General features: G+C 37.7%; 1 protein-coding gene across 9 annotated transcripts in view; it reads right to left on the minus strand.

Moving 5' to 3' along the window:
* Dock7 (dedicator of cytokinesis 7) overlaps positions 1–19879 on the minus strand; it is a 174513-nt gene that overhangs the window by 41344 nt on the left and 113290 nt on the right. For 3 of the 9 annotated variants that reach the window (XR_007834746.1, XM_051188208.1, XM_051188207.1), the window contains exons 23-32: positions 15352–15441; positions 14154–14243; positions 13757–13792; positions 13100–13195; positions 10973–11113; positions 10765–10878; positions 8996–9166; positions 7556–7695; positions 1377–1546; positions 29–183 (exon numbers count right to left, since the gene is read on the minus strand). Coding sequence is in view for 8 of the 9 variants with exons in the window: in XM_051188208.1 (XP_051044165.1) it covers positions 29–183; positions 1377–1546; positions 7556–7695; positions 8996–9166; positions 10765–10878; positions 10973–11113; positions 13100–13195; positions 13757–13792; positions 14154–14243; positions 15352–15441 (1203 nt within the window). In the remaining variant the exon portion in view is untranslated. The remainder of the gene's footprint in view (positions 1–28; positions 184–1376; positions 1547–7555; positions 7696–8995; positions 9167–10764; positions 10879–10972; positions 11114–13099; positions 13196–13756; positions 13793–14153; positions 14244–15351; positions 15442–19879) is intronic. The other 6 variants (XM_051188211.1, XM_051188209.1, XM_051188215.1 and 3 more) reach the window with 4 other exon arrangements.

Here is a 19879-nt window from a genome sequence, read left to right on the forward strand (position 1 = left end):
GCCAAACTTTGTAAGAGGTTCATTTTACCGTTGAAGTGAGGAGGAAACTGCCAGGCCTCGTTAACTGAGGGACTGATGTTCCAGCGATTGCCATGGCAACTGTCTGGCTTATCATGCTCCCACTCTCACTATCATAATCATCGGCGGCTATACAAATTGGTCTTCCTCGTTGATTGTGTGTTTCTGAAAGGGAAAAGGGGAAGAAAACTTTAGTTCAGCTAACAGTTATTAAACATGACTTCTTCATGAGTTAGGATACCCAGAGCCAAATGCATGTGTAATTTTTACTGTTCCCAAACTCAACCACTATAGTACACTCTGCATTGACTAGCAGTCTTACTGACAACATGATATCTGTAAGAGCAAGCAACAGGTGCCCTCAGGCTGGTTCTGCTGTCAGATATTGGAGCTGCATAAGCAGAGATGATTAGTGTCACGGCACTTTAAGCATACTCAACAATTCAATTCAAAAGATACAGCCACAGTTATTATAATACTACGGTGTGTGCCAGAACTAATTCATGTTGTCTTTGTGCTGCATTTTATATTTATTTGTATGTCTCCAACTGTGAGTGCCACCATATATATACTCTGTGTTTAGTTTTAAAATGAACTATAACTTTTCATAATAGATTTAAACATATTGTGCTAGAAAATAGTTTATTAAAAAGACTATTATATATAGTTTATCATTCATCACATATCTGACTTTCTTGATTTTTGTTTTTTTTTTGTGTGTGACATTTCTAGACTATGTAGTTTGTCTGCATTTTTAAAAAAAAATGGTAGCAATCTTGAATTTTTTTTGCAGTTTAAATCCATGTTTTCAGTACACTATCAATTTTTATCATCAAAATTCATTTTTAAAGTATTTAAATATTAACTTGTTTCTATATTAGTCCTTTATAGTGGAACCCTGAAATGATTAGTTACAAAGAAAGATCTAAACAGCATGAACATTCCAGCCTCCAGGCTGGAAACACTTCAGTGACCCAAACCTGGGAGGACACACTACCAGTCTCTTTCAGACAAGAAGTTATTTCCTGGTAATAACAGGTACCCAGGAGATGTTTTTAACTTCATTAAACCAGAAGTACTTTACAAAACTAATTGATAGTTTAAACACTATTACAATGTGCCTGGTGCCCACAGAGGCCAGAAGAGGGTACTGGATCCCCAAGTATAGGAGTTACTGGTTGTGAGCAACCATGTTGAGTACCGGGAATCAAACTGGCATCCTCGGCAGGAACAGTCACTGCTATTAACCACTGAGCCTCTAACTCTAGGGTATAGTTCCTTTATACTTGTTTAACCTTAAAAGACATTTCCACAACTTTTGGACAAGCTTTGAAAACTGCATTAATTATATTCAGTACCTGTAAAATCATACAGTTGAGGTACAGTTTCCATGATAATACCAATCAGAGGAAGGTACAACATAGCCACCCGAGCCTTTATCTGAGGGTCAGAGTACCGTGGGTCAGAGTCGTGACTGGAAAGTAAGTTGTGTACCATATTGATGACTTTCTTATGCAATCCAAACAGTCTATTTAGAAAGGAGAAATGAAGAAGTCATGAGGTTACAGAGATTAGTAATATCTTCAAAATAAATAGTAAGTAATAGTACCAGTCAATCTTGTTTGATTTCTCTCCCAATATATGTTTAAAGTTTAAAGCAAATAAATACATAAATTTGAAAATAGTATAAAATAAGTATTGTAGAAGAGGAAGCACTTTATCAGTTCACTGAAGAGTAAAACCAAACTCACTGACATGCTTTTAATTAGTGCTTCTGACTGATAAGGAGCATAAGAGCATACATAGTGCCAATTTCAACAATTTAAGTATTATTATTATTATGTACATTGAAACAGGGGTCGCACACGCGTCATGGTGCATGTGTAGAGGTCAGGGGACAACCTTATGGTGTCTGTTTTTCTCCTTTCAACTATTGTGGGTGCTGGGGACTGAACTCAGGCCATCAGTTTGCATGGCACACCCTACCTGCTGAGCCATCTCATTGGCTCTGAAGTAACAATTCTGAAGTCAATTTTAGGTAGCTTCAACTTTTACTTCAACAAATGAGATCTTTTCACACTTATCAAAAACATATTACTTCCTCTACTTTTATTTTGTATGTGTACCTGGCACAAGTATATGCATGACTCTGTGTGCATGTGTAAGGCACATGTGTGTGGGTGTGAGGCAAGAGCATATGTGGGTATGAGATGCAGATGTATGGACACCAGAGGTGGACATAAGATGTCCTCCTTAATTGTTTCCCAACTTATTTTTTTGAAGCAAGGTCTCTTACTGACCCTTACATTACCAATTTGACAAGATGAGCTGGCCAGTGAGCTGCAGGAATTCTGTCTTCACCTTCCCCATGCTAGGATTACAGACACATGGTGCTTTGCCCAGCTTTTTCTGTGGGTGCTTGAAACCCTCATGCATCAATGGCAACCCCTTTACTGAATGAGCAAGCCATCTCCTCCACCTCTATTACTTTTTTTTTTCTTGAAAGAAAAATCCTCAATCTGGCAGATTGTTTTTGGTTGTTAGTCTAGCCTTTAATGGCTGAGTTATCCCTCCAGCCCTATCTGGCAGATTATATAACCAACAGGCTCAGGTTTCTTTTACCATCTCTATTTTTTTAGCTGAACTTATTTGCTCACACATCTCATTGAGGTCCTTCTGATTTTTCTAGACTCTAATCCCTGCAGTTTCAACTAGGCAAATATTCTAACAAGGGTTAGACACACACACACACACACACACACACACACACACACACACACACACACACACACACACACACACACTGTTCTCTCCACGAACTTTGACTATCAAACCATTCTGATTCAAGTGCATCCACTCCAACTCCAACTAGTTCTTAACCTGAAGCAAGAAGCAGCAGCAGCTCCTGTTCTCACAGGAGAACTCAATTGCCAGTGCTTGTTTTAGCAAAGAGACATATTGGATCTACTCGGGCCAGGTCTCTTAAATATGCTCATCTCTTCTAAAACAGCCAGCCAGCCAGCCTGCCTGTCTACCTGCCTGCCTGCCTGCCTGCCTGTCTTCCTTCCTTCCTTCCTTCCTTCCTTCCTTCCTTCCTTCCTTCCTTCCTTCCTTCCTTCCTTCCTCTCTTCCTCCCTTTCTTCCTCTCTCCCTCCTTTCTTTTCATGGTCTTTTTATTTTATTTTTTATTTATGTGTACATGTAAATGTGGTGTATGGAGGGTGGGCATGAAGATCAGCAGGGGGCATTAGATCCCCTGGGGCTGGAGTTACAGGTGTTTGTGAGCCATAGGCATAGGTGATGGGAACCAATTTCAGACCCTCTTCCGGAAACAAGAAATGCTCTTAACTGATGAGCCATCTCTCCAGCCCCCAAATATGTCCACCCTATACCTATAAAACATTCTTTTTTCTCAAAAGAAGTTGCATTCCTCCCAGAAAGTGTTCACCCCATGTTGTCAGTGAACCCCATCTCCCTTCGGCACTTTCAGTGACTAACCCGAACAAATTCTTCCCTTGTTTCAAGCAAGCCTTTTCTACTTGGACAGCACATCTTAATTTTCATTATAGGGTCCTCACTCCCAGTTTTCTGTGTGATACTTTTCCTGACAGCTCCCCTTCTCCCTATACTCCCCAAGAAGCCAATCCCAATGCTGACTCTAACTTTACTCATCCTTTCACAACTTTGATATATACCACAGAGATACTTTCTTCTCAGCAAGTTCCTCAACTACTTTCATGTCTTCCTTTGGTGTCATGCTGCATTTAATTAACATGAGCATGTTTAGGGGTTCCCAGGCTCTGCAATTTACAGCTCACAATAATGATTCTCATGCCTGGACAGGCACTCCTACCCTCTCAGTACCTATCACATCCAGACTCCACCCTGACTAAACTCTGATTTCATGAAGCCTTTTCATGTATTTTATTTCTCAATCACATTAAAATTATCCAGTGTATAATTATCCAATACTCAGTGCTAATGACTGAATGCAGAGTTTCATGCTTTCCACACAAGCATGCTCCCTCTGAGCTACTGTCCCAGCTCCTACCCTATTCTTGCTGTCTGAAATAAGATGCACCAGCTCCTGCCTTCTGATTCCTTCTTTGAGTTCCTGTCCTGGCAACCTTTATGAGGGATTGCAGTCTGGACATACAACTTTCCATGCTGCTTTTGGTCATGGCATTTCATCATACCATTAGAAAGCTAGAACAACAGCTCTTTAGAAGGCAAGACGATCTGTGCCTCTATTAGACTGACTCATGGCCAACTTTCTAGCTATAAGTAAAGTTCATAACAAGCACATCTCTGGCCAATCTGCTACTACTAATCAAAGAAAGATTCTGAGTACTTGGCAAGCATTAAGGATCTTCACAGTATCTCTGTCTATATGTCTATAAGAATGTAACAAAGGAGCCAGGCAGTGGTGGTGCACACCTTTAATCCCAGCATTTGAGAGGCAGAGACAGGTGGTTCTCTGTGAGTTTGAGACCAGCCTGGTCTACAAGAGCTAGTTCCAGGACAGCCTCCAAAGCCACAGAGAAACCCTGTCTCGAAAACAAAACAAAATAAAAGAATGTAACAAAGGTATATGACTATCTTAGGGTCATTCAAGCATTGTTCTAAAATTCAATTGCTAAGGCCCAAAGGTAGAAATGAACTTGTCAAGCTAGAAGGTTAGAATGGTTTATCTTAGATGAACACTGAGCAGGAAATACAGTTCATACTCTAATGGAGAGGATGCATGATCGATGGGAGATGTCATTCTGTAAATATGTTTCTCGTATTGGTTAATGAATAGAGCACTGTTGGCCAATAGGAAAGCAAGATAGGCAGGACTAGGAGGAGAGAGGAAGTAGTAGGGAGGAGATCCAAGATGCAGGTCAGAGAGAAGAATGCCAGCCCCTCTCTCCGGTAAGATAAGACCACGCGGAAGTACGTAGATTAATAGAAATGGGTTAATAATTAAGACAGAGCTAGCCGATAAGAAACTAGTAACTGGCCAACAGCATTATATCAAATACAGCATCTCTGTGTGTTATTTGGGGCTGGTGTGGCAGTGGGACCAGACCAGCTGGCAGGAAAAACCTTACTGCTAATGCATGATAAACTTCAAGGAAGCATTACCCAGAAGAGAAACTAGGCTGCATGGCTAAGAATGATGGTAACAAGGGCAACAGAACTATAATTCAGTGGATAACAAGAGTCATAATAAGAATGTCCTGTTTTGAGAGAATGCCTGAGAAATTACAAGCAGGAAATGGCCATGTGAAGACCCAAATACTGTTTTTTGCAGAGAAAAATCAAGTGCCAAGACCCAAATAAATGAAACACAAAACAATAAGGAAGGGTTTTGAGGATGATTACTAAAAGTCTTGGTTTTATTCTAAAGGGAATTTAATTTACAAGGAAAGAGAGAAGATAATTTTGAGCAAGGTCATGGCATACCCATTTTAAAAAGACTACTAGGCTATTGTGTTGAAAATGGTTTTAGAGAGGTAATAAGGAAACATAATTAGCTCCAAACAGGGCTGAAAAAAGTTGGCTGAACTTGGGTATCTTTTGGAGAGCTGTAGACTTTTCTAACCGAGTGGGTGCAGGAAAGAAAAGGAAAAGGAGGAAACAATCTAGAATAAAGCTAAGGCTATAAGCTAATGTGCTCTTCTAATATGTAGCAGACAGGATGCAATGCTTGAATACAATGCCTGAATACAATGAAGAAAGGTGACAGTAAACATGATCACTACTCATGAGACTCAACAGAAATCTTTCCAAGAGCGAAAGATCAACACATTCTAGCTTCAAGGAAATAAGTCAGTTAACGAATTCCTACATAAGCCTTATATTATTACATTTTAATAGAACTGATTATTATCATGGAAAGGAACATCACTGTAGGAAATGCCTATCCTTTATACGAGACATTACTGAAATCTAGACAGCATGCATTTCCCTGTCAATCATCCTGATTCAACAAAAACTATGTTCCCCTATGGCTCAGAAGTTGACTGCCTCCAGAGCATCATATTCTAGCTAAGTCGGCCCTGTCACTTCAAATGGCAAATTGGCATGTTTGTTTGAATCTGCAAAGACACAATTTTTAATTATCTCATAGCCTGACAATAGAGAAAGCCTGACAATAATGAACACTGCTAAGTGACAAAGTTGATTTAGAGTTGGGTATAATATTCTCATCTTGTGCACTGTGAACAATCCATGTCTGATGTAAGGTCACATGTGAGTAGAACTGACTTAATCCACCTAGCAACTCCCACAACTTTGGGAACTGCATCCATCAGGATAACCACCTGAGCCTCACCAGCCCATGGCAAAGATTTACACTTGTGTGGGAAAGGGAGTCATTAACCCTCTCTCCTACCAGCCATGAACAAAGATAGTATTTAATCCTAACTTGGTGGGAGCCATCCTGCAGTAAGAGTAGAGCTGACTATTCCTGCAGGGGCAACATGATCAAATTAATGAGATGAAGACTGAATTACACAAAGAACCTTCTTTCTTCCAAAAAAAATATGAATAAATTTATTTTCTTCAACAAAGCCAGTTTGAAGAAGACTTTTCAGTTTTTCCGAGCTGAAGTCATCCTGTCCAATAAAAGCACTGGAAACATAACTCAAAGTCCTGAGGTGCAGCATTTATTAAGGAAAGCTGAAATGCTTGGGAAATGGTAGAGTATCTTCTCTCCTCAGAAATGGACACTTTTATTACCACCCTCAAATGACACTGTAATTTTCTATCAAATGTAAGACATGAAAATACTTGCAAACAGTACTAGCAAGCATGGAATCTCAGCCACTTAAACTTTCCTCTCTATACAAACCCCTACTCAACATGCAGCCTACAGAACACCCCTTTAGAACCCATAGTTCTGGTGAAAACTAATTCTTTAAAATATATTCCACATGTACGTTGTCATTATTTTTAAAATACAAATCTTTCATATGCAGACAGTCTGTCCTTTTAAAATTTATTCAGTATCAACTATATCCCTGTTGTGCTAATTCAGGACTTTGAGGACCTACTTTTTCTTTCATCTCTTAAGCAGATTAACCACCCACCGAAAATCCATTTAAGTTTGCATGTTTTTGTTTCCTGGACCTCTTATATGACACTTAACTTCAGGACAACCCTAAGTTTATGTGTATGTGTGACTGTGTGTGGGAATGAGCATACAAATGAAGGTTTCCTTAGAGACTAGCAGAGATGTCAGGTCTAATAGCGTGATCAACAGCAGAAATTTAAAAAGGGATAGGGGAAGTTTTCAGATAAAATACATAGTAGGATGCATATTATAAATTTTTCTTCTAAGGAATTAAGAAAAACTAGTATTTTTTACTTCTACTACTAAACAGCATTCTTGAAAATAATGAATGCAGAAATAACAAGTATATGGACATTAGAGAATAAAGAAGCAGAAAAAAGAAAGAGACAGAAATAGTATTAATTTAAGTTTTAGCAAGATCTGTCTGACTGTCCAAAATCAAAACGATACTCCACAAGGCAAAACAGGTCTACTCACCCTTCAGCATCAGGGTCTAAAATGAGTGCGAGTTCTGTCAACACAAGGCCTGCCAGGTAATGCTGCTGGCGGAAGGGCAAGGACAATTCAAACATATTTGCAATCTTCTGGTCCTGCACATTTGTGGAAAATCCAGAACTCTGTTGGGGGGTAAGGTAGAACTCAACTGTTGATAGCTGTGTAACAAATATCCTACAGTCAGGGCATTGCAACAAATGAAATGTGATGTTATTACTCTTGAGTGTTCACAGAAAAGTGACTGCTCTTACGTGGGGTATGGAGACCATGGTGACCTTTCTTCATTTTTGTTACCAAACAGAAGACTAACCATGCCTGAGGAATTCTACTTGAGGATTACAGACCTTAGGAAGAGGATTCATGAGTATATAAGATGAACTCTGACTTCACACAGAAAGTCCTTAAGAAAGCAGCTTGTCCAACTCATGAAGAACATAACATGTATTTTATTAGGGAGGGGGAAAATCTTGGCTTCCTTGACACTAGTACTATAAAATCTTAATCTTTTTCATCTTCAAAGAAATTGTTCATTGTGAAAATTAAGTGGTATCCACTTTAACTTTAAATGTACACTGAGTTTCTGTGAGCAAGCCAGACCAAGCTGGCATTTCAGTTTGGCTTCTTTCCCGGCTTCAAGGTATTTATAAATATGATATATAAATGTAATATAAAATTAAAAAGCCATTTCACATGTATTTATCCCAAACAGTTTCCATATCTGCTTCAAGAAAACTCAACTTGGAAAATCATCAAAATCAGTGAGTTTATTTAGGTGAGTTCACATATGAATATATCTATAAAGATGTACGTCATGCTTAAAAACATGGCTCTGGAATAAAGCTTTGGTTCAAAGCCTGGCCTGACCATTTCTTACTTTCTGTGTTTCTGGTTTGAAGCTATCCAAAATGAATAACAACAAAACCACCCCTCCCAGAACTGTTGTTGGCATTAGATGAGCTAATAGTTATAAAGCACTGGTGTGGTGGTTTGAATAAAAGTGGCCCCCATAGACTCATAGGGAGTGGCACTATTAGGAGGTGTGGCCTTGTTGGAGGAGGTGTGTCACTAGGGAGTGGGCTTTGAGTTCTGAGGTGCTCAAGCCAGGCCCAGTATGGCTGTTTGCCAATCTGGATATAGAAAACTCTGCTCCTTCTCCAGCAACGTGTCTGACTGTGCTTCCCACCATGACCATAATGGACTAAACTTCTGAAACTGTAAGCCAGCCCCAATTAAATTTTTTCCTTTATAAGAGTTTCCATGGTCATGGTGCCTCTTCATGGTAATAGAAACCCTAACTAAGACAAGTCAGAAGTGAACCTATTACCTAACTAATCAACAAATAACACATCATTATTTTTCCACCTACTGTTTCCAGTCCTTTTTTATAAATATAAACATCAGTGTCTCCTCATATATTCATACCTGAGATGTTGCAGAAGAAACAGAAGGTGATGGAGATGCAGGTGGGGTGAGCAAGCTGCAGGGTAAGTTTAATGTAACATAGTGCTCATGGCTACAGATGATTCGCAGGAAATCCAATCTCAAGGACACCAGGACACTTGGATTTGGCAGTGAATAGAGTTTTGATGACACCTTGGAAAGATTGCATAAATAAATGAACACCAATTGATATATATTTTTCCTCCTATAGTAATATCCCAATAACAGCATCTCTATGGCTTATATGACAACATCCTTTTTACCCAAAATTATGGTAAATACTATAAATATAGAACTACAAGATCTACAAATATGGAACTACAAGATCTATGGTATAAATCCACTTGACTAAACTAAAGTCACATTATTTTATTGCCAACATCGCAATAATATTTCCACTTCTCAAAACTGTATTTTATGAGGGAAAAGCATACTTCAAACAAAGCTTTTATTTTATTTATTTACTTTTTTTTGGAGACAGGGTTTCTCTGTATTACATTGGAGCCTGTCCTGGAACTAGCTCTGTGACCAGGTTGGCTTCGAACTCATAGAGATCCACCTGCTTTTACTTCCTGAGTACTGGGATTAAAGGCATGCACCACCAACGCCTGGCTAGAAAGCCTTCTTTTTAACATTTCTGTTTAATACATTTATAGTTGCCTATCTTTCCCAACTACATCATAGGCTATTTGAGGAAACATACTGTAAGGTGATTTAATAGGTATAGTATCTTTTGAGTCAACCCCAAAATTTGACAAGTGCAGGAGGTCATTAAGACAGAATACGTTTTTTTTTTTTGTTTTGTTTTGTTTTTGTTTTTTGTTTTTGAGACAGGGTTTCATTATGTAGCTTTGGCTGTCCTGGAACTCAATATGTAGACCAGGCTGGCCTCAAACTCCCAGAGATCTGTCTGCCTTTGCCTCCTGAGTGAAAGGAGTAAAGACATGAGCCACAATACCTGGCTTAGAATAAATTTTAATAGTAATAAAATTTAAATTTTGGGGTGAGAGAATAGTGTTTTGCAAATATCTCTTAGTGACCATGCATAGGTAATTTCTATGACTTATTATTGTAAGAAAAAATATACAACTGAACAGGTCTTCAAATTTTTAAAGATTATATTGCCAAACAGAGTTGTTTGAAAATGTTATTTATGTAGATGAGTGTTTCACCTGTATTTATGTCTGTGTACCATGTACATGCTTGGTACCCACAGAAGTCAAAAGAGATTGTTAGATATCCTAGAAATGGAGTTACAGACTTATGTGAACTGCCATGTGGGTGTTGAGAATTAAATCCAGATCCTCAGGAAGAATAGCCAGTGCTCTTACCCACTGAACTATCTCTCCAGCACCATAGAATTTTTGATCAATGGCTCTCCAAAACTAATCCATGGGCCAGCTATGAAGGGATTCATAAGTTTTACTCTTAAACCTCACAAGCATTCAAACTGTGCAGTCAACATGAACGCTGTACTTGCATAACATTGAAAAGCTGCATTACATCACTAATTATCTGACTATCTATTAATAGAAAGGAAGAAAAACTGAGCTGGGTGAATTAGCTGTTCTGGGATCCGCTTTCTATAGTCCTCGTAAAATACATTTGATGGATTTTGATCACAGTATTAAGAATACTTAACTCTGTGCTGCTTTTCCATTTTAATGCCAGTATATGAACGTGTTCTTGAAGCTTCAACCCTGAAAAGTTACTCCAGTATTTCAGTTACATGATTACTAATTATGTATTACCTGTTTGTAGCAGGATTTTATAAGAGTGAAGACAAATCCTCTGTCCATAACAGACAACAAGTCATTGAGAAAGAAGGCAAGGCTTGTATTGAGTCTCTCAACCATTTCTGTGTCCTAGGAAATAAAATATATGCAAAAATAATAATTATAATAGTGAAGAAAAGCAAGACACAGCTTGTAAGACACATCAATGGAAGGTCATTCTCACCTTCTGAAATCGTGACACGACATCACCAGCAATTGTGCTAACCAAAGCAGCAATGTCATCCATAAAACGTTCTGGAAAGCGGGTTTTCCTTGGCGCATCGAGTTTATCATTAAAGTACAAGTGGTGCACCATGCTCTTTACCTACATAAGGACACATGCCGTTACTGTGTTGTAGTTTTGTGCTATTTTATGGCAGCATCTTGCAATATAACCCAGATCACCTTTGGGTTCTCAATCCTTCTGTCTCAGCCTCTCAATGTTTAGACTACACTTGTGCTCTACCATCTTGCCAATCTCTTAATTTTAAGCAAATTATAATAGCTCTAAACATTCTGGCTACTTTTTAAATTTATCATGTAATTTAACAGTTGACTGAAATATATTTTCATTTCCCGATATTTTGAAAATGTTCTTTAAATCCTTTCTATATTCCAATGATATGTTAAACACAGTAAAACTTTTCTATTTTACTCTCATGAATTATTTAACAAAAGGAAAAGTCAGTGTATGTTAATGGAAAAAAATCACAGTGTAAGAAAAATTTTAATTAAAAAATCTCAAGACTCGTTCAATTTTTTCATTTCATTGTCTCTAAACTGTAAGTTTTCAATCATCAGAAATCCTGCATTCACTGTACTGTCATCAACGTCTATTACATAAAGTATTAGTTAATAAATTTGAGTGGTTTCCATTTACAGAATGCTCCTGGATTTTTATTATAACACAAACAATCTTAATAAAGAATTTAAACATATCAATTTAAAGAGAGCTAATGTATCGGTTGATAGTATATAGCACAGCCAAATCTTCTTTTTGACGAAGTAGTAAATGAGCACAGAGCTTTCACATGATAGGCAAGAACTCTACCACTCATCTGTATTCTAGGTCTCTCTTACCTCTCTCCCTGCGTTCTCCCTCTCTCTCTCCAGGGTCTCATCATGCAGCTCTGGCTAGACAGAAATTTTCTATGCTGAGCAGACTGGCTTCAAACTCAAAGATCTGCCTGCCACTACACTTGCACTACTATGCCCACCATCCAGGCTTATTTCTAAAAGGCCCTGGGATGAAGGTGTGCACAATTATGGCCAGTTACAGCCAACTCTTCAACTGTAATCTCAGAATTCACATTAAAAATCTGAACACATATATAAGACTTTTGTTAAAGACAAAACTATAATTCTTATCTTATAATAAAAGCATGTGAGTTATAAATATGTTTATATTCTAAGAGAAAGTGAGCTTTTGGGTACTTATGTATTCCCAGGTTTACCTTTTCTATAGAATAAATCTGTAGGGAGAGTATTTTCTATCTCATAAAAAGGTAACTATAGTCAATACTGAGAATGACTATTCTAAAAGCCCTTTTTATTTCCTTGTCTTTTGTCCGCCCTCCCTCCTTCTCTTTCCCAATCCTCATTATTTTGATTTTGCTTTGTTCCTGTATCTATTAAATACTATTTGTGGGAGAAAATGGTTCCATGATTTATGCTTTCTAGTCCTAAGGGAGAAAGCAAAGAGGAAGGTCCCTGATGCCAGAATGCCTGGACTTGAATTACAGTGCTGCTCCCTATAATATGTCTACTTAGAAAAGTTACATAACTTCTCAGGGCCTCAGTCACAGGCCTGCAGTCACTGGACAAGCACTCACTGCTTTGGTTCATTAATAGGTATGTGTGTGTATAAGTTTTGCCATGCTGTATTTGACACAAAAATATTAACTGGCTTGTAGTATCATTTGTTGAATTAAACTAAATGTTTTTCTAATTGGCTGTAACCTGTATTTCCTATCTCTGTTCACCTATAACAGTAAATATTTCCAAAGCTCTGAAATAACTGTTACAAAAGCTACAGCATTGCCTTTATTAACTTGCACAGACTAGCAAAGAATGTTACAAATTTCCTTTATAAGTATCCAAGAAAAACAAGACAAAACCAGAGTTTAAATGAACCTCACACTTTATTTCACCTGTATTCTGTTGGTGCCCATATTGTGTATTTTGAAACAAATATGTGTAATTTTGCTTTGGGGCAAACAGAAGTACAATTTCTAAGATAAAAGAAAAATGAACTGATATGAAATTGCTTAATGCATTAGAAAGTAGTAAGGAACATATTCAGTTTGCTCACCATCAACTCAAAAAAGAACCAGGCTTGCTGCAAAGCTGATTCCCGAACACTGCCACTGCAAACAACCCATTGCAAAGCCAGTTCCTCGTGAAAAAGCTATCCAGAAGCAAAATCAAGGTTAGTATCAAAGTCAAATCTGCTGGTGACATAAACCAAATGATAATGCAGGTACAAATGAAGGCATAATGAGAAAAGCGGAATCGGGCACATGAATCACTGGATGATGATGTGGTGGAGACACCCATTAACGAAACGACTACTTATGCATGAAGACAGTGTGACATGTTCAAAGCTGAAAAATTACATGTTATCTTGGAGTAAAATGTAATTTTAAAAGGACAGGCAGGAAATAACTTCCTAAATTGCACTCGCAAACCAAAAACTAGACCAAAACCTCATAGCTACAATTTGTATTTTGCTTGTATATTAAATGGATATTTGAATATCACTCATCAACTTTGCTGGTACAATTTAGGAAATACCATTACAAATTTAAACTTTTCTATGTGCCATTACGTTTCAGGTGTTTAAGATGTGTCTTCAAAGAGCAGAAACTTCCTTACAATGGATATGCATACAAAGCACTTGCAAAGTAGCATAGATCACTATGAGAGGACTAACACGACTGTGTGTAAGGGGCAAGTCAACATCGCTTACTAAGAGTGACAACTTTTCTAACTCATCTTCCTTCCCCTGGAGAGTTAAAACAAAACAGAAGCAGTTACAGAAACAGAATTAAGAGTAGATACATTTTTCTGATATTAAAATTTGATTGTCTAGTTTGAATTACTAAAGACATATATTTTTCTGGTATTAAAGTTTGATTCTCTAGTTTGAATTACTAAATAAACATCATCTTATGTAAACAAGCCCTAAACGACAGTGGTATGTATGCCCCCAAAGGCGCCAGACAAAGCATCGCTTGTTCAAATGTTATCTTCAGACACCACACAATTATTTTAATAACTCAGATTGGTTATATAAAGAAACCTTATATGTTTTTAATTGTTGGAATTACTTTCCCCCTCTGTGAACTGTCTTCTTATGAATCTACCTTTTTAGTTGGTAAGCGTCCCGTTAATGTTTGTAAGAAACTTGACGTCTCTGTGTGCGAAGACATACGATTACAACTTCGATCCATAGCCTATGGAGTGGAGATGAATGAATGACGAGATAACATTAACACTGCAGTGATGACTCTGAAGTTCAAGGACTACGTACAACTTTCAACCATATGTATCATTTCTGATCTCATTATGTTAAGCGGCTTTAAAAGCAAGTATTAAAATTACTTCTATGATTTTAGTCTTTAAGATGAATTACTTTAATGATTTTAACAGAGTGCTGCAAAGAATGAAACTTATCTGTGTAATCTACACATACATGCACATACATATCTAGTGAAAACATAGGAAAAGAAAAAAACATACTTCTCAACTGGTGTCTGACAAAAAAAGAAAAATCAAGACTTTTTTACTTAATAAGGAAAATTAAGACAGAAATTTTACTTTTTTCTATTAAAAATATTTAAGCTTATCATAAACAATATCTAATTAATATAAATCAGTTATAATCTTAAACAGAAAATTGGGTTCTTTTTTAGGAATAAGAGAATTTTCCTTCAAAGCCAATACACTAGCAAGAAGTATATTTTGATAAATCATGCAGTTAGTTATCAAGCAACTAGTCTTAAATTACATGTTACAATTGTAACAAATTTCATACTTTGCAACACAGTACAAATGTTTTCCTTCTAGCATTCATTCTGACAACATGCATACTGTACACTTCAGATTTATTTGTATTAAACTTCAACTTACTACCAGTTTTTCTACTTGGTGATTATGAAAATGAGATAAGGTAATAAGGGTCACGAGAAATGGTATGTTTAAATACACTTTAAAGCAAATGGAAAACTGTTGGTTGTTTTCTATGTAAAAATTTCCTATTAAAGATGTACAAGCCCAGGAGAGAATCTGTTTAAAAAACTATTAATACATCATCAGCAGGCATGTAGACACTGATATAGTGTGTAAGGAGGAGGCAAGAGGAGACAGAAAATGAAAAAGAACATTACTGGTGCAATTGGTGGTATTCATGCATAGTAGTTGGGAGATGTGCTAAATAAAAACACACACTTATAATGATTAAAAAAAAAAAGCAAGCCACTGAAATCACAGCATATACTAAAAGGTAATGTTCTAAAGGGAAACATCAGCAGCCAATAAAGAAACCTATAATGTAAACACCACCTGTGTTGATTCTGCACTTGGACTGGGGTTGGATCCCCATGGGGCAGCTTTTGGACCAGTGTTAACCCAGGAATTGGAGCGATCTAAACCCTAAGCACATAATAAATAGAGAGCAGTTGGAAAGGAGAGAAATGTTACATGGTGCATGCTATGAATTATTCCTACAGATATCCAGCCCCCCAATGCAAAATGTTCTTCATTAGTACTGTTAAAGCAATCACAAAAACCTTGGGTATTTATAGAATATTAGTTCATTCACATTATCTTATCATGTAACATACTTTTTAAAGCAAAGAATATTAAGTATAGTATTTTAAGATAATTTCTATGTAAAGTGAAGTACAAATTGCAGAAATATCTACAGCATTAATTCAAAATGGTTCTTAAATATGGTACAAATCTAAACTGAACTGATACTTGGAAGGGAGAGGAGGCAGGGGTGAGGGGAAATCACCTCTCTTTGTTATAAGATCTTAATTTCATTGTTTCTTACTAGCTGAAAGCTACTATGGAGCAAGAACTCTGCAATTCTGTTTGATGTTGCTTCTTCTTTCTTTTAGAGAATAAAAAACATGAAGGAAAATACCATGCAAAAGAATAGCTAAATATGTCCCTTCCTAATAACAACAGTGAGCTTGAAGTTGTGCCCCTTTTTATTATTATTTTTTCATTAGAATTAATGGGCTACACAAATATCATAAGAAAAATATTATGTCACTCTCTAGGAATTATAACTTTGTCATCACTGTCATTAAATTTGAGTGTTGGTAGCTATTAATAAATTTACCAGAAGTGAACTATTTTTTTTTCTGAAAGACACTATTGATTCCTGGTGAAGTTACCTGAGGCTTGACTTCAATTTCCTAAGCCTAAGGGATCATCAAAATCATATAAAAATTCTGTACCCTCAACTTCCTGCCTTCAAACTCAACTAAGGGCAGAGGAACTGGTAAATTAATTGGAGCAAGTTGTAACATATGTCTGGAGGATTTAAGGGTAAGCATTACAAAGATGCCCCAAAGCAACCTGATAAAAAAAATACTAGAGCAGAGAATGTACTAGAACTAGAAACTACCAAAGGAAGCAAAAGAAAGGGAAATAACCACTGTTTGGAGTTTTGATGAATGTATGTGCAACCTTGTTTAATAACTTCTTTTTAAAATAATGTGTGTGGTAATCAACATAAGAATAAAATATCAGTTTGCTGCCAGCTGTATTTCATATATACAACATGGATGCTCTGAACAGTTATAATTACACATCAAAACATAAAGACAATGTGTAATCAATGAGTTTGTGAAGCAAATAACTTTCATAATATAAGTGCTATAAAACTGATTTATATACAAAAATATAACTGTCCTTTAAAAAAATCATTACTGAGAGATACTAATATAACAACTTTCTAGACCTCCAAAATAAAAGGAAAAGGTAGAAATGTACCCAGCTATGAGTGTTTAGTTTTTCCCTAATGTCTTACTTTGTAGGCAGACAAGCCTTTGACCAGTGAAGCAGAGCTTAATGAAGCACTCTTGAGGGGAACAGGGGATAGAAGATGGGAATGCTACAAAAAACACAGACAGAGACAACAGCCTGGCCTGTGAGCCCTCCTGGGTAACAAGCAATGTCAGAATCTTAGCTGGGAGGTACAGGCATGGATATTTTGGCCAAGAATCTTGTTTCGTTTTGCCTATGTCCTGAGAACCTGAGTAAAGTTGAATCTAAAGATAATGGGTTAATTAATTTGTGCGACACAGGAAATTCCCAGGGAGGAACAGTCAGATTGCGATATGAAAGCAGCCGTGTGGCACTGGGACAATGGGAGAGCCACCTTGAAGGTAAAGTGTCACCTCTGGAGGCTCCATCTTGTGAAAACCCAAATTCATTTAAAGAACAGAGCTTAAGTTGATGGGTTCCCTGATCCTCAAATCCAACTGTCGAGAGAAGTGTTTCCCTGAGATCAGCACACCGAAGCTGAGAAAGTTGTGTCCTGAGAAACCTACTTTTCAAAGCATGAACAACCCTGTCCTTCAAAGCATGATAGCTTCAAGACAGAGAAAGAAGGTCATGGGAAGCAGCTGGTGCCAGGCAACATACAACAGTGTTGGAGGCCCTAGAGGGGACCTGAGAGGCCACTGTGCAGAGCTATGGGGATAAAGCCCAAGTTTCAATGGAGATCTCATGATACTGGAGATGCTGAAACATGGATTAAGGGGAATCATGGACGTAGAAGGAAGCTAGCCTAGGAGAGACTCTAAGTGCTTCAAGGGCAGCAGAGGTGGAGGGGTGGGGTCACTCAAGCCTTTTGGAACCCAGCTGACTACATTATGAGTCCCAGATGCCAGACAAGGAGCTGCAGGATGTGGTCTTTGCCCAGCTGGATTCTGGTTTTGCGTTGGTATGACTGGTTCTTGCCATATCCAAATTCTTCCATTTGGGGGATAGGAGCATTTATTCTATGTCAGTGTGTGTGTGTGTGTGTGTGTGTGTGTGTGTGTGTGTGTGTGTGTGTGTGTGTGTGTGTGTTTTAAGATGAGCGATTTGTAATTTTAAAGTGTAGGAACTGTTCATCACTATGAAGATTTTTAAAGATGGAGCGATTAGTTTATAACTTGGTCACAAGCCTACAGGATCAAGGGATAGAACATTTAAAGGTGATTTGGTTGGGTGCAAATTGACAATAGTTGGACTTATGGTGATTGGTATTAATTATCAACTTGACAGAATACAAAGTTACCTGGGAGATGGCCCTCTGGGCATACCTGTGGGGGATGTCTGGATTATACTAACTGGTATGTGAAGGTCCCTATTAATTGTAAGCAGGGCCATTCTCTGGGCAGAAGACCCTGACCTATATAAAATTGAGAAAGTGAGCTGAGACCTGCATTCGATCACCCCTGACACAATGGACCACAACCTGGAAGTGTGAGCTAAAGGAACTGCTTCCTTGTCGAGGTGTTTTATCACTGCAACAGGAAAAGACAACAGACACTGGCTACACAAGAATTAAGAATCTTAAGTAGACCTCACTGGGAGGAGTCCTTCTAAGTAAAGTCTTACATGATGGCGAGAGCTAGTCTCAGGAGGATCATGCTTAGAGGGATGATACAATCTGACTTAATTTCTTCTGTGTATCTTAATTTCTAAAGCAACACTCTAGACTTTATGTTAGGAACAGAAGGTAAAGTAACAGCAGGGTAATATCTTAAGGTTAACACATTAATTTAGTGAGACCTGCTAACACATCAAACTAAGACAGTAGAGATGATAAGATGTCATATGAAAAGCCTTTGGTTCAACCTCCAGCACAGGAGAAAACAGAAAATAAAACCAACTGAACAGAAAACCCCAAGGATTTCCATTAACATATACAATCTGAAAAAGGATTTAGAAAAAAATAGCTAAGTGAATTCCTGAGAGAGATCTGTACTGGAAAGTTGAGGAATGATTTACCTAGCACTTATAAGAGCCCTGAATAAAACACAGAATTTGTAAAATAGATTATCAGAAAAGGAAGAACTCAGAGAAGAATATGAAAGATAGAAACAGTAAACTATGACGAAAACTAAGGCCATGTATAATCTGAGAAGCCAAGCAAACTGAACAAAAGATAAAGAAGCATTGTGTCAAAGATACTGGCAGGACTAGAGAGGTGGCTTGGAGAAAGGTAAGAGCACGGGCTGCTCTTGCAGAGGCCCTGAATTGGGCTCCTAGCTCCTAGTCACACAGCTCACAACTGCATGCAACTCCAGGTCTTGGGAATTTGATCCTCCTGTCTGGCCTCCACAGGCACCTGCGTATACATGCACACATCCATACCCAGAAACACAAATACATAATTTAAAATGAAAAAAAAAAAAACAAATTAAACACACTGGCACATAAAAGAAACAAAGTTTAATACATAACTATTGAGTTTTAGCAAGGTGGAGAACATCTGTAATTTTAAGAAGTGCAGTTTGGGTGGAGACAGTAGGAAAATTAATTGAAGGCAGTAAAGGAACAGAAGACAAAGTATACAAATTAAAAGAACTGAAGATACAAAGTATAAGGAACTATACTTTAAGATACAGAAGAGATGGCATAATGGCATATACCTTTAATCCCATCACTGGTTCCAGGACATTCCCCCCCCCCCCCGAAAAAGATAGAAGAAGACAGCATAGAAAGTAGCAGCAGAACCAAAATAGGGAACTGTGAAAGTGAGAAATAACACGCCTGTCTGTGGATGAAAATGATTCAATATATAGTAAAATAACTGGTAATAGAGAACTCTTAGACTGGGGATCCCAAGTAGGTGAGAAAAAAAGGACAAGACACTGAGGACTGGGAACAAAAGGAGGTTCGCCTCCCTCAGAAGATTGAGCAGTAGGTAGGAGCTGGCAGAAATGATGATCAACATCAGGAAGGGGGAAAGTACTAGGTGGTTTATGATAATAATCTATGGCAGAATGAAACAGCAAAAATAGCACAAAATGACCAGCTAACAGCAATATGGGAATTACAAATGAGGAGCTGCCTGAGGTAG

Source organism: Phodopus roborovskii, unplaced genomic scaffold (genome assembly GCF_943737965.1).
Source record: "Phodopus roborovskii unplaced genomic scaffold, PHOROB, whole genome shotgun sequence".
NCBI classification, from domain to species: domain Eukaryota; kingdom Metazoa; phylum Chordata; class Mammalia; order Rodentia; family Cricetidae; genus Phodopus; species Phodopus roborovskii.